At 43.7% G+C, this 13015-nt stretch overlaps 1 protein-coding gene across 1 annotated transcript in view; it reads right to left on the bottom strand.

Moving 5' to 3' along the window:
• Window positions 1-265: 265 nt before the first annotated feature.
• aspm (assembly factor for spindle microtubules) overlaps window positions 266-13015 on the bottom strand; it is a 32891-nt gene continuing 20141 nt past the window's right edge. The window contains exons 18-26 of the mRNA XM_034179445.1: window positions 12143-12337; window positions 7320-11930; window positions 7027-7176; window positions 6755-6946; window positions 4311-4503; window positions 3301-3455; window positions 771-947; window positions 518-690; window positions 266-443 (exon numbers count right to left, since the gene is read on the bottom strand). Of these exons, the coding sequence (XP_034035336.1) occupies window positions 341-443; window positions 518-690; window positions 771-947; window positions 3301-3455; window positions 4311-4503; window positions 6755-6946; window positions 7027-7176; window positions 7320-11930; window positions 12143-12337 (5949 nt within the window). The 3' untranslated portion in view covers window positions 266-340. The remainder of the gene's footprint in view (window positions 444-517; window positions 691-770; window positions 948-3300; window positions 3456-4310; window positions 4504-6754; window positions 6947-7026; window positions 7177-7319; window positions 11931-12142; window positions 12338-13015) is intronic.

Below are 13015 nucleotides of genomic sequence, written 5' to 3' on the forward strand. Positions count from 1 at the left end.
ATGTTAGAGGATAGGTTTTTTCCAATTTTCCCAGATTTTTCCTCACTTTGATCTTTGACCTTGAAGACTGAATCAGTTCTTGCCTATCAGGATATGAATCCTCTAAAAATTTTATAACGATATGTATATGAAAAATTATAGGTTGCATGCTGTTCACAAACAGATACACAAACAGGGGTGAAAACATAACTGGGTTCCATTTCAGAACTACCATAAATTCAGTTTATTTTATAAACTTGAACAGTCACAGGTAAAAACAAAAATTACATCACAAAAAAAAAAAATCCTTGAAAAGGAATAATATATAAGACGATAAATATAAATGTAAAAACTTCTCCTTTTACAATTTAATTTCCAAAAAACCCACCACCATCTCAATGGCCCTGAGTGGATCTACAATGTCCTTGATATTGTCCTTTCTGAGGACCCACTCTGGTGCGAACCTGAAGAAAACAAAGACGTTTATTAGCAACGCACTTCACTCCCTCTGTAACCACACAGCGGCAAACATACGTACTTTGGTGCAGGGCGGGATTTACGAGACGTGGCGTGAACAGAGAAGTTCCCGTTGATGGACGCGTTTATCTTCTGCATCATCACGCTTCTTTCCGTGTCCATCTTTTGTTTACGGACAGTAAGGCGGTAAATGCTTCGAATCCGATCCAGCGCCTTGGGCATATTTGTAACCTCCTAAATGAACATTTAAATTGCTTTAGACTTCGTACGCCTGAATCAATTAATATAAAGAGCAGATGACAGCAGGTACAGACCTCAGCGCGCTCTTTGTCCTGCAGGAGGAGAGCAAGGAGGAAGCAGGTCTTTGTGAAGATGCTGCCACCCTTCTCCGCCACCTTATTGCCTGCTTTCTCCCGATACCTCTGCAACAGGTCCAGCAGTGTCTCCACCGAGTTCTCCACAGAATACACGGCCTGGATGGTCCTATGGTACTGAGGGAAGATGCAGAAGGCAAGGGTGTAAAGAGGCGAGTGGAGGAATAAGTTGGTGGTATCTCAAAAACTATGCAACAGAAAGAATCAGGGTGCGAATCTTCCACCACCACCACCATTTTTTGATGCACCCCGTTAATGCTACAGTATGCAGGATTTACGGGCGTTTATTTGCAGAAATAGAATATAACGTTCATAACCGTCAAAGCATCTTCATGAGCTTCAAATTGAACCTTTCATATCTATGAGGGATTCGATGGTTCGTGAGTACTCCTATACAAAGAGGCAAACATTTGCACTACGTTCTGCTTGTGAAGAGTGGCGTCATTACACACAGCCATCACACGGTTGATGTATGTGTTCGTTGGAGAATTAGCACAAGTGACAAACGGAAAGCAGGAGAGTAAAGCCCAAGTTATGCTCCTCTGTAGCCACATATAGTCCTCTGTAGCTTTGCGAACCCCCTCTGAGCCCCTCCCCGTGACTTGATGTGCACCGCCCAAAAATTGTAACTACACGCCGAGATGAAGGAGATCATACAGGTTTCAGAGTTCAGTACTTTCATGGGATAGTAGGCCAGTCTTGATGGAAAACGTCATGCCCCCTGCTGTTCTGGTGGTGAGCTGCATTGCAACACTAACCAACCCCAACAGAGAACATCGAAACAACTGCAACTACATCAGAGCGATTGCGCAGCCACAGAGTGACGGAGTACTTGAAGTATAACAAGGCCTTAACAATTGATCGATAACTACAATTTGTTCAACAAAATTATTTTGATTAATGTAAAATTTGTTCATTAGACATTTATTTTTGGTGTCAGGTTGAATTTTTCTTCATTTTCCGTCACTGCATCGATACGGAATCTGTTCACTTCCGCTTTGCAATACATGTCATTTTTGAAGTTACCTCCTGATTTACACACGATTTCTGACCTTTTTAAAATCAAAGCTCAAGGTTAATTTATTTAAACTGGTTTTTAATACCTAGTGGTGCTGTGACGTGTTTTTATGTGCCTCTTTAACTCTCTGGTATGTTTGTTTTATTTTTGTGAATTCTTCATTTTTGGTTTTACTGTAAAGCACTTTGGACACCGTCTGGCTGCTGTAACGGGCTGAAGAAATAAGTGTTGATTGATTGACTGACACCTTAGAATGAAGAAACTCCAAAACCACACTGTGCTACAATTTCAGCAACATTTCTCTGTTTGTTGAATCTTTGTTCCACCAGACTTGGTACTTAGATGAAAGTTGATCCTATAGCTCCCCTAAAATGATTCATATTGTAAAGGTTCATAGAGCTTGATTTGAAATGTGGAAAACGTACGTAGCATATTTAAAAAAAATTATAATTATCTGGAAAAACTATTCAGTCACTCATGAGCCTAAACAAAAGGTAAAAATCTTTAATGTCGTGTTTGTTTCCACTGTACCGAAAACGTACCACGCCACAAATTTTGCATACATTCCAGCCCTATTTTGTGATACACGGGGTGACCCCCCCCCCCCCCCCAAAAAAACCAGCACATATAAAAATTGTAATAAATCCTACACTGTGCCTTTTCCTTGGTTGACCAAAACATCTAGGGGAAAACTATTAATCTTCTCCTAGATGTCTTGGTCAACCAAGGAAAAGGCATTTTGCCTGGAGGACTACTTCACCAACAAATTATACCATGTGGAGCATAATTTTGAAAGAACATCACTTTTATGCAAAGCAGCCAAGATAACTGAAACTTTGGGGAATGTTCGTACACAGACTGAAGTTTAAGTTCAGAAACATCAGAGGGAGGTTTTCCTTACCACGGTCACCTGTGTTGCTCTAGGGGTTGATAAGGTTAGACCTTATTTGTATGAAGCGCCTTGAGGCAGATTTGTTGTGATATGGTGCTATATTAATGGAAGAAATTGAATTACAATTTCAAGGAATTTGCCAAACCTTTGTAGGATTTATTGCAATGTTTACGGGTTCTGTTTTTCTTGGGTCACCCTGTACAAGTCGCTTTGGACTATAAATCACAGGAACTGCCAACCAGTAAGTGGATTCAAGAAGTGTCCTGGAAAGGTCAGCCAAAGGTCAAAAATTCAGGTGAAGGTGAAGCGCATCGAGGCAGAGGTCAGCTTTCCATCAGCCAATGAATTGTGCTGTGTCCTGGGAATTTCTATAGTCAACAAAGTGACTAAATATTTGTTAATGCTATACTCAACCTTAGCACCCTCACGCCTGCGGGTGCGAACTGCCTGGTGAGCTTAAATTTAGGAGACAAGTGCAGCTTGTCACACTGATATCTCAGTGCCGCACTCCTTTGTGAAGTGGTGGTATAAGAGAAAAAGGAAGTGTGTGCTGCAGAAACCTTGGAGAGGTTGAGGAGGACCTGGATGGAGTGGGTAATGACCTCCATGGACGGCCCGCTCCTGTTGCAAGAGCGGATGAGAGTGAAGATGACGTTGGTGGCGCCACTCTCAACTAGTCGCTCACAGCACTCTGGAGAGAGCCTGGTGGCAGTTTCTGGACAAACACACACACGGGCTTGGTTTATTGAAGGTCAGCTGGAATCGGGTACTCTCAGGAATGCAATTGCATGAACAGTGATGGCGGTATGTCGTTTTACAAAATTTCAGCTCAACGTTACACCTCACTATAATTCAAGCTCAACCAACCAGAATTCCTCAGGTTCCCAAACACTGTCATCCTACTTTGCACCAACAGTTTAAAATTGTGACATCAAGCCTTCAAAAATAACCTGGCCAACTCTCAATAATAGAGTCTCTAATCCAGATTTTTCTTTTTCCACTTCTAAACTCAAGATATCTGCAGATACATTTAAAAAAAAAAAAACTTAATTAGTTAATGTATGGCTGAATGACTGATTATATGGTAGGTATGGTACAATGGGTACAATGGGGGTGGTGGCCCAGCAGTTAAGTCCACTTTTTTCCAGAAGGGAATTTCCCAGTTCAAACTCCACCCCTACCCATTCTCAAAATCCACCCAAGGCACAGACAATCAAAAAATACCAAGTGGATGATTGAGCCCACCCCTTCTAGACTGTTAACATGGTAACTCAAAAACAATAAATGTTATCTTCTTATAATTCTGTAACCGAAAAAGGGCACATGCTGAAAAGAAACCGATTATATTTTGGTTAACTTTTGAGCAGCAGATCATTAAAAAAATAAATAAGTAAATAAGGTTTTGGGGAGTTTCTTATGCCAAGACAGGTTGCCATCTGGACATGTCTAGGCTTGTCTGTAGGAAGGAACTCATATCAGCAAATGTGTGGTTGAATTCAAATTTAGCTGGAAATAAGTTTGTTTGGTGGCCAACCAAAGCTGCTCATTTAAGAAACGTTAGAACTCTTACCCAGGTTTTTAAGAGCTTCTATAATGTAGGAAAAGTGTTTGTAGCAAAGAAGGTAGCTCAGGGCAGCTGACGTCTTGTTGCACAGCTTGTCCTCGTCACGAGCTCCAGCAGAAACTTTACGCAAGTGATGCCTCAACTTCACAACTTTGGGATTGTCATTCAGGAGGCGGGCACGATGTCCGCGCCACAGAGCCTGTGGGGTTTGACCAAGAGAGACGAATAAGTGACCAACTGAAATCAGACAAGAAATCCAAAGGGCATGACAGCGGTACAAAAGCCAAAACTTAACAAGACGAAACGAGAACTATTTGAAATACTTCACTTGTAAATAAACTCAACGAGTGTCTTGTGACGCTAATTAAAGCAAGCCAAGATGGCTAACTTGGTGAGCCACTCCCATGACCAGGCTAGCTTGGCAGCTAACTGATAAGAAATCATGATTTTAAGCTTATTAATTTTTAATAACTAGACTCCTTTTATTGCTGACTGCACACAGTAACGTCAACACTTTCAATCCAACCTCATTTTACAATGAAGTCCACAAAAATGTATGACAGCCATCCTATGGTGGTAAGTAAGTAAGTAAGTAAACTTTATTTATATAGCGCTTTTCGCAGACAGGGGTCACAAAGCGCTTTACAAGGTAAAACAATAAAAATATACAGTAAAAATACACACTCAGTACTAAAAGATGATTGGCCATGAAAAGCCTGTTTAAAAAGTAGAGTCTTTAGTTGCTTTTTGAACATCTCAACAGAGTCCAGGGATCGCAGGGACAAAGGGAGTTCGTTCCAGAGACGAGGCGCTACGGCTTTAAAAGATCGGTCTCCTCGAGTTTTAAAGCAGGTTCAAGGAACCATCAACAGCTAGTATATAGCCAGGTAGGGGCCACTGAAGGTTTACACAGGGATCAATATTTAATGCTCCAATCATATTAGAAAAAGATACCACATAAATCTGTCTGATCATACGAGCAGTTGAGCTCCAGCCGACCCCTCGTAAACATTCCAAATACTTATATTTTGGGCCATCTATGAGTGAAAGTTCTGGATTTATGTGGTAAAAATGGTGACATGGGTCAAAGTTAAAACTGCTCCACTTCTGGGAACAAGAGTTATTAATCATTAATGACGAAGGGTGTACTACCCTTATACTAATGTGAATGAAACTGGTCAACTGGTTCTTGAGATACTGTGATAAGTGAAAACGGATGGATGGACATGCTGATTGCTATAACCCCCACATGTCATACTGGGGGGATAAAAAGTGATGCAAATGACTGGCTGATCAAAAACATTTTGAAGTATTGTAGTAATTTCTTGATCAGTCTTTGTCAATCTTGCACAAACGTGGTATACATAGCAGTTACAGAAATAATCAGCACCAGATTTGAAATCAGGATTCAATTTTTTTGAAGTTATCAAAAATTTCATCCCAATTCTCAAAATCATTGGTAGGACATGGTAACATCTAGATATTCATAGTCTTAACAGCTTCAATCATGCAAAACTTATTCAAATGGAGTATTCGTAGTGACTACAGCTTGAAACTTGTCTGACTGTGCTCCGTCGGGGTAAAAATTTCAAGCTGAAGCAGCATTTGTTGCAGTTCTGGCAGAGGGCACAGCTCCTTTTCTTTCATTTTCAGACAAGCTGCCAGGCTTGCACTTTATATAACCAGCCTGTTAGGTGGCAAACCAGATTAAGCTGTTTCATCCCTTTTTTGCACTTTTTTGGATTGTGGATGATCGTAATAGAACGACACCTTCAGGAATAGGGGTGTTAAATGTTGACCCCTACCTGGCTATAGCTGTTACCCTGGGATGGCCACCATACATTTTTTGTGTAAGTCATGTTATACTGAAGCTGGACTGTAAGTGTTATTTAGTTCCTATAAGTGGTACCAATTAGTTCAAAATTAGCTTTGGTCTGAGATTTCTTCTGAGAAACAAATAAATAAATAATAAAATAAAAAAAAATGCTGTCATCACTGTTGCTAACATGCTTGCTCATGAGGTGGGTAAAGTCTTTGTATTCATGTACAGCACTTTGACTTGTGTTGTGATTTGGCCAGTATAGCTATATTAAATTGACGGGTGGACAGGGCCTAAAACAATGACCTCCCAAAATTCCTCTTTGTGTATGTGGGCATAATAATGTACTCTTCATGAGCAACTAACAAATATGTGCCCCTAGAGATATTCTACATGTATCACAGTATACATTGTTTCTATTGTCAATATTCCATTACTGAGACACAATGACGCCTTTGTAGCTCTCTGACTCTACACAACCAGCAGAATGAAGTCATCTACCGCTCTGGAGCTGTCACACCAAATTATTTGTTATGCAAAAAATTAGGGAGGAATGTTGTTGCCATAAAACAAGCACAATTGCCTTTTGAAGGTTTGTCTCCCAACAGATTAAAAAGCCGAACTGTAATACCTGAGCTTTAATAATTCCACGTTCAATCCTCTTTTGTCGCCTGATGTGAAGGAACTTGCGGGCAGCCTGTTGGATGACACGAGCAGCCTTGTGGCGGCGCGTTAACCAGCGTCTGACTGCTCTCTGGACCATCATCACCTTCGCCCTCTCTTCCAGGTACAGTCTCCTCTGCTGCCTCATTCGAACCCATCGCTACCCAGAAGATATTATTTCTCAAAAAAGGTGAATTTCAGTGCCTTCTGACTTGGAGGAAATCTCCGAGGACAGTTTACCTGTATGGTGACGACAAAATGGAGCCGTTTCTTCGCAGCCTCTAAAATCCAGTGGCCTCTCAGAGCTCGCTGGATCCTTATAGCGCTGAGATGGTGCAAAGCTGCGGCAGTGAAATGGCACCTCCTCTCTGCCTTGACTGCTTCTAGTACCTGAAACATTATGGCATCAAAGTACCACAATCAGCTTCTTTATCTTTTAACCTCCACCAAAGGAGGGGGCACTCACTTTAGAATTGGATCTGGATAGAAGCAAGACGGGTGGATTTATTCACTAAAACCAGGATATGAAGTACCTGTTGCTTTGGGATCCAGGCTCTCCAGTGTGTCTGCAGAATGATGGCTGCCTGCCTCAATCGGGTGTACTTGTGCCTCTCCATCCTGCCAAGCTGCAGTGCCTGAACCCTCCGCTGCAGCGTCACCGCTGCCCATCTCATTCTCTCAAAGGTACGCCTCTGCACCCAACATCTCCAGTGTGACTGGATCAACGTGGCAGCTCGATGCTGTTGACCAAGTTGTCTCCTCACCTGCCAGCTTCTAAAAGCTGCCTGAAGGATGACTGCAGAGTGTTTTGCTTTCAGGAACTTTCTCCTCTCTTGTCTCTGAAGGACACAGGCTCGATAGAATCTCTGGATGATAACGGCAGAACAGCGCATGGCCTGGAATTTTACTTCCTCTCTGTGCTTCCTGAAAGCCGACTGAATCACAGTGGCAGCACGATGCCAACGTGCAACCTCCTTCCTGACGTGCTGACCCCTAAAGGCTACCTGAAGTACGATGGTTGCCCTGCGTACTTGCAGGTATAGTTTCTTTTGGACTTTGGCTGCTACAGAAGCTCGATATCGTCTCTGGATGTTGAGGACAGAGGACCTTAAGACCAGGTATCTCTTGCATTGGCAGTGAGCTCTGTAGGCTCTCTGGATAACAGCAGCAGCTTGGTGGTGTTTCTTGATATTCTGCCGTGTTTTCATGCCACGATATGCAGCTTGTAGTTTGATGACAGCTTTTCTGACGCGTTGATATTTCTTGAGCTCCATATTTCTCTGTGTCTGAGCTGTGAACCTTCTCTGTAACACACAAGCTGCCCAGTGTAGCCTTCTGTAGACCGAGAGCGCTTTATGCATCTTAAAGTTTGCCTGAATGACAGAAGCGGCTCTGTGCATCTTGGCTATGTTACGTCGCACATGATGACCTCTGAAAGCTGCCTGAAGGACGACAGCAGAGTGTTTTGCTTTCAGGAACTTTTCCCTCTCTTGTCTCTGAAGGACACAGGCTCGATAGAATCTCTGGATGATAACGGCAGAACAGCGCATGGCCTGGAATTTTACTTCCTCTCTGTGCTTCCTGAATGCCGACTGAATCACAGTGGCAGCACGATGCCAACGTGCAACCTCCTTTCTGACCTGCAGACCCCTAAAGGCTGCCTGAAGTACGATGGTTGCCCTGCGTACTTGCAGGTATTGTTTCTTTTGGACTTTGGCTGCTACAGAAGCTCGATATCGTCTCTGGATGTTGAGGACAGAGGACCTTAAGACCAGGTATCTCTTGCATTGGCAGTGAGCTCTGTAGGCTCTCTGGATAACAGCAGCAGCTTGGTGGTGTTTCTTGATATTCTGCCGTGTTTTCATGCCACGATATGCAGCTTGTAGTTTGATGACAGCTTTTCTGACGTGTTGATATTTCTTGAGCTCCATATTTCTCTGTGTCTGAGCTGTGAACCTTCTCTGTAACACACAAGCTGCCCAGTGTAGCCTTCTGTAGACCGAGAGCGCTTTATGCATCTTAAAGTTTGCCTGAATGACAGAAGCGGCTCTGTGCATCTTGGCTATGTTACGTCGCACATGATGACCTCTGAAAGCTGCCTGAAGGACGACGGCAGAGTGTTTTGCTTTCAGGAACTTTTCCCTCTCTTGTCTCTGAAGGACACAGGCTCGATAGAATCTCTGGATGATAATGGCAGAACAGCGCATGGCCTGGAATTTTACTTCCTCTCTGTGCTTCCTGAATGCCAACTGAATCACAGTGGCAGCACGACGCCAATGTGCAACCTCCTTTCTGACCTGCAGACCCCTAAAGGCTGCCTGAAGTACGATGGTTGCCCTGCGTACTTGCAGGTATTGTTTCTTTTGGACTTTGGCTGCTACAGAAGCTCGATATCGTCTCTGGATGTTGAGGACAGAGGACCTTAAGATCAGGTATCTCTTGCGTTGGCAGTGAGCTCTGTAGGCTCTCTGGATAACAGCAGCAGCTTGGTGGTGTTTCTTGATATTCTGCCGTGTTTTCATGCCACAATATGCAGCTTGTAGTTTGATGACAGCTTTTCTGACGTGTTGATATTTCTTGAGCTCCATATTTCTCTGCGTCTGAGCTCTGAACCTTCTCTGTAACACACAAGCTGCCCAGTGTAGCCTTCTGTAGACCGAGAGCGCTTTATGCATCTTAAAGTTTGCCTGAATGACAGAAGCGGCTCTGTGCATCTTGGCTATGTTACGTCGCACATGATGACCTCTGAAAGCTGCCTGAAGGACGACGGCAGAGTGTTTTGCTTTCAGGAACTTTTCCCTCTCTTGTCTCTGAAGGACACAGACTCGATAGAATCTCTGGATGATAACGGCAGAACAGCGCATGGCCTGGAATTTTACTTCCTCTCTGTGCTTCCTGAATGCCGACTGAATCACAGTGGCAGCACGATGCCAACATGCAACTTCCTTTCTGACCTGCTGACTCCTAAAGGCTGCCTGAAGTACGATGGTTGCCCTGCGTACTTGCATGTATTGTTTCTTTTGGACTTTGGCTGCTACAGAAGCTCGATATCGTCTCTGGATGTTGAGGACAGAGGACCTTAAGACCAGGTATCTCTTGCGTTGGCAGTGAGCTCTGTAGGTTCTCTGGATCACAAAGGCAGCATGCCGTCTCATTCTCATGATTCGTCTGCATTTCATTCCACGGAAAGCAGCTTGTAAGACAACAGCAGCGTGTCTTTTTGCGCTGAAAGCTTTCATCTCGTCTCTCGCTTGTCTCTGGGCTCTGTAATGTGTCTGCAGCACACCAGCCGCCCAACGGAGCCTCATGTAGTGAGTTCTCTGCTGGTACTTTCGGAAATGAGACTGAATCGTTACGGCGGCTGTACGTTCAACACGCAACTGTTTTCTGACCTCATATCCTCTGTAGGCCGCCTGCAGGCGGGTGACTGCACGGCGCTTTAACAGGTAGCCCAGGCGGGTTGTTTTTGCCCGGTACCTCTGCTGACAAACCAAAGCTGCTGCCTTAAGAGCTTGGAATCGCTTTCTCTCCTGAATTGCGAGAAACCTTCTCTGAATTAATGTGGCAGCTGTGTGCATTTGTGCAACCTCCTTTCTCACTCTGTACCCACGATATGCCGCCTGGATGATTACAGCAGCACACTTCATAGTCTTGTATCTCTGTCGCTGTTGATCTCCTAGCTTTCTCGCCCAGTAATGCTGCTGGATAATTAATGCAGCACACTTGGCGGCGAGGTAAGCCATACGCATTCTGTGCATCCTGAACCCAGCTTGGATTACTGTGGCAGCATTGTGCCTCTTCTGTAACTCTTGTCTTGCTCTCACTCCTCGGTAGGCTGCTTGTATCTTTATGGCAGCTTGCTTCAGCCGTCTGTACTCATCGTGTTGCATCCTGCTCACCAGGAGAGCCCTGTATCTACACTGGATGATAATTGCTGCACTTTGGAGGAGAAAGTATTGCTTCCTGCACAAAAACATTCTCACTTTAGACTGAATGCGTATTGCTGCCTGGCGTTTTTTCTTCAGCTCTATTCTGACTCTTGTGCCTCTGAATCCTGCTTGGAGAACAACACAAGCAGCCTTCATCTGGACAAATTCTTTTCTCACTACTTTTCCTGCCACGTACGCTCTGAGGTGACACTGTAGGATTATAGCGGCTGCCCTCTTTGACCTGTACTCTGCTTGTACTTTGTGCTTATGGTAGCAGGCCTGTATAAGTGTCGCACACTCATGCCACTTTCGTATCCTTTTCCGACTAGCTCGCCCTCTCCAGCACGCCTGTACACTGACTGCAGCATTCCTGAGAGCATCATACTCCTGTTTTGTCTTACGAGCCAGAAGTGTGGCTCTGTACACTTCTTGTATCACGGCGGCGGATTTTCTCACAGCAAGGAAGTGCCTTCGGGTGGCAAACCTCCTGAAGGCAGCCTGGATCAGCGTTGCTGCTTTATGACGACCTGCCAGCAGCTCCCGAGCCACTTTCCCACGATACGCAGCCTGTATGGTAATAGCTGCGCACCTCATCTGAACGAATGCTCGTCTTTCTGTGTGCGTTTTCACGGATTCCCTAAACCACTGCTGGATTATGACTGCAGCACGCTTCATCTGTGCTACCTGCTTTCTTACAGCGTGTCCTCTGAAGGCACTCTGGATGACAACAGCCGAGCGCTGCTGCAGCTTCATCAACTCAAAACGGCGTCTCTGCACACAACCTCTGCAGCGGGCTTGAACGAGCACAGTGCTTCGTTTCAGCTTTCTGTATTGATGACGGTGTTTCTGCATTTTGTACCAAGACTGAATCCTGACGGCAGCAGAATGTTTGGTGGTCATTTTTTGTCTGTACCATTTCTGAATCACAGCTTGTATCACTCTGGCAGCGCGGTTCTCCACCGCCGCTTTGCGAGATTTCCATCTTCTGTAACCCCTCTGGATTTTCACCACCGCGTTTCTGAGAGCAAGATAATGTTCCCGCTGTCGTCTAGCATGGGCCAACGCACGTAAACGCCTCTGAAAAACCACCGCTGCCCGGCGGACTTTTCCATAAGCAGCTGCTGACATCCGCAATCGCCACTGTGCTTGGACAACAATGGCGTAATATCTGAGGCGTTGGTATGCCCTCAAAGCCAAAAACATTCTCCAGTTAGCCTGCACAGATGAGATGTCAATAAATAAATAAATAAATGATCATCCACTGCAGATATATCAACATCATGCAGACTACAGAGATACTAAATAAAAATACATGCATACAATACATATGGGAAAGAATATGATACACAGGATGCATCAGAAAATTATTCAGGTCTGAATTTGGCTCGATTTTTGTTAGTTTTTAAATGTATAGGATAAAAGCTTACTTGGATGACAGTTGCTGCACTGTGTTGTAAAGCACGGAGTTTAGCTTCTCTGTTCAGCCTCAGTGCTTTTCGGACCATGTACCCCCTCCAGAATGACTGGATAGTGATTAACGCCCAAATCTTCCTTTTAGCTCTGCGTCTCTGTAGAAACTTCCGCACAGCCAACTGGATTTTCAAGGCCGCAGTGTTTCTTTCCTGCAAGCAATTAAAAATAAAGAAATGAAGTGGATATTAAAAGGAAGAAGTACAGCAGATGGTTTTATACTTTTACATTTGTTTATGATCTGTATTCCTCAATTTCAGCCATTTCTACAATTGTCCTTGGCAACCACTATAACATCTGTAGATGATCTAAAACCCCATTATATTTATATTTAAAAAGCCCATTCACAGCAGTTAAAATTTAAACTTTTTGAAGATTTGATGTTAAAGAGGCTTTTATTTAGACAGAAATGTAATATTTATTTACTTGTCTTCCAATCTATGCATTCTCAGCTCACATAAAGTATCATTAGTCACTACGGTATCAACTATAGAAAGACAACAAAGCTTACACACAGAACTCATCACCTGATCACTATCCAACTGTATCAAATTTACATTTCTTCCCATTTTCACTAAACATTTGACTGATAGTGTGTGTGTGTATATATATGCACACACACACCATTATCTGTGCTTTATAACATTCCTGTTGAGCATCCATCCACCCCTTTTAAATTAAAGTTGGTTAAATGCCCATCCTAATATCAATTTCATGACCCCAACATATCATAAAAATCAAGAGGTTTTCACAATGTTTTTCCTCGTTGCTTCCTCCTCTTCCCTGTGATGCTGTCAGTGTGCACTGATCTGTCCGGAGTTCCGTAAATG

Source organism: Thalassophryne amazonica, chromosome 10 (assembly GCF_902500255.1).
Source record: "Thalassophryne amazonica chromosome 10, fThaAma1.1, whole genome shotgun sequence".
NCBI classification, from domain to species: Eukaryota; Metazoa; Chordata; class Actinopteri; order Batrachoidiformes; family Batrachoididae; genus Thalassophryne; species Thalassophryne amazonica.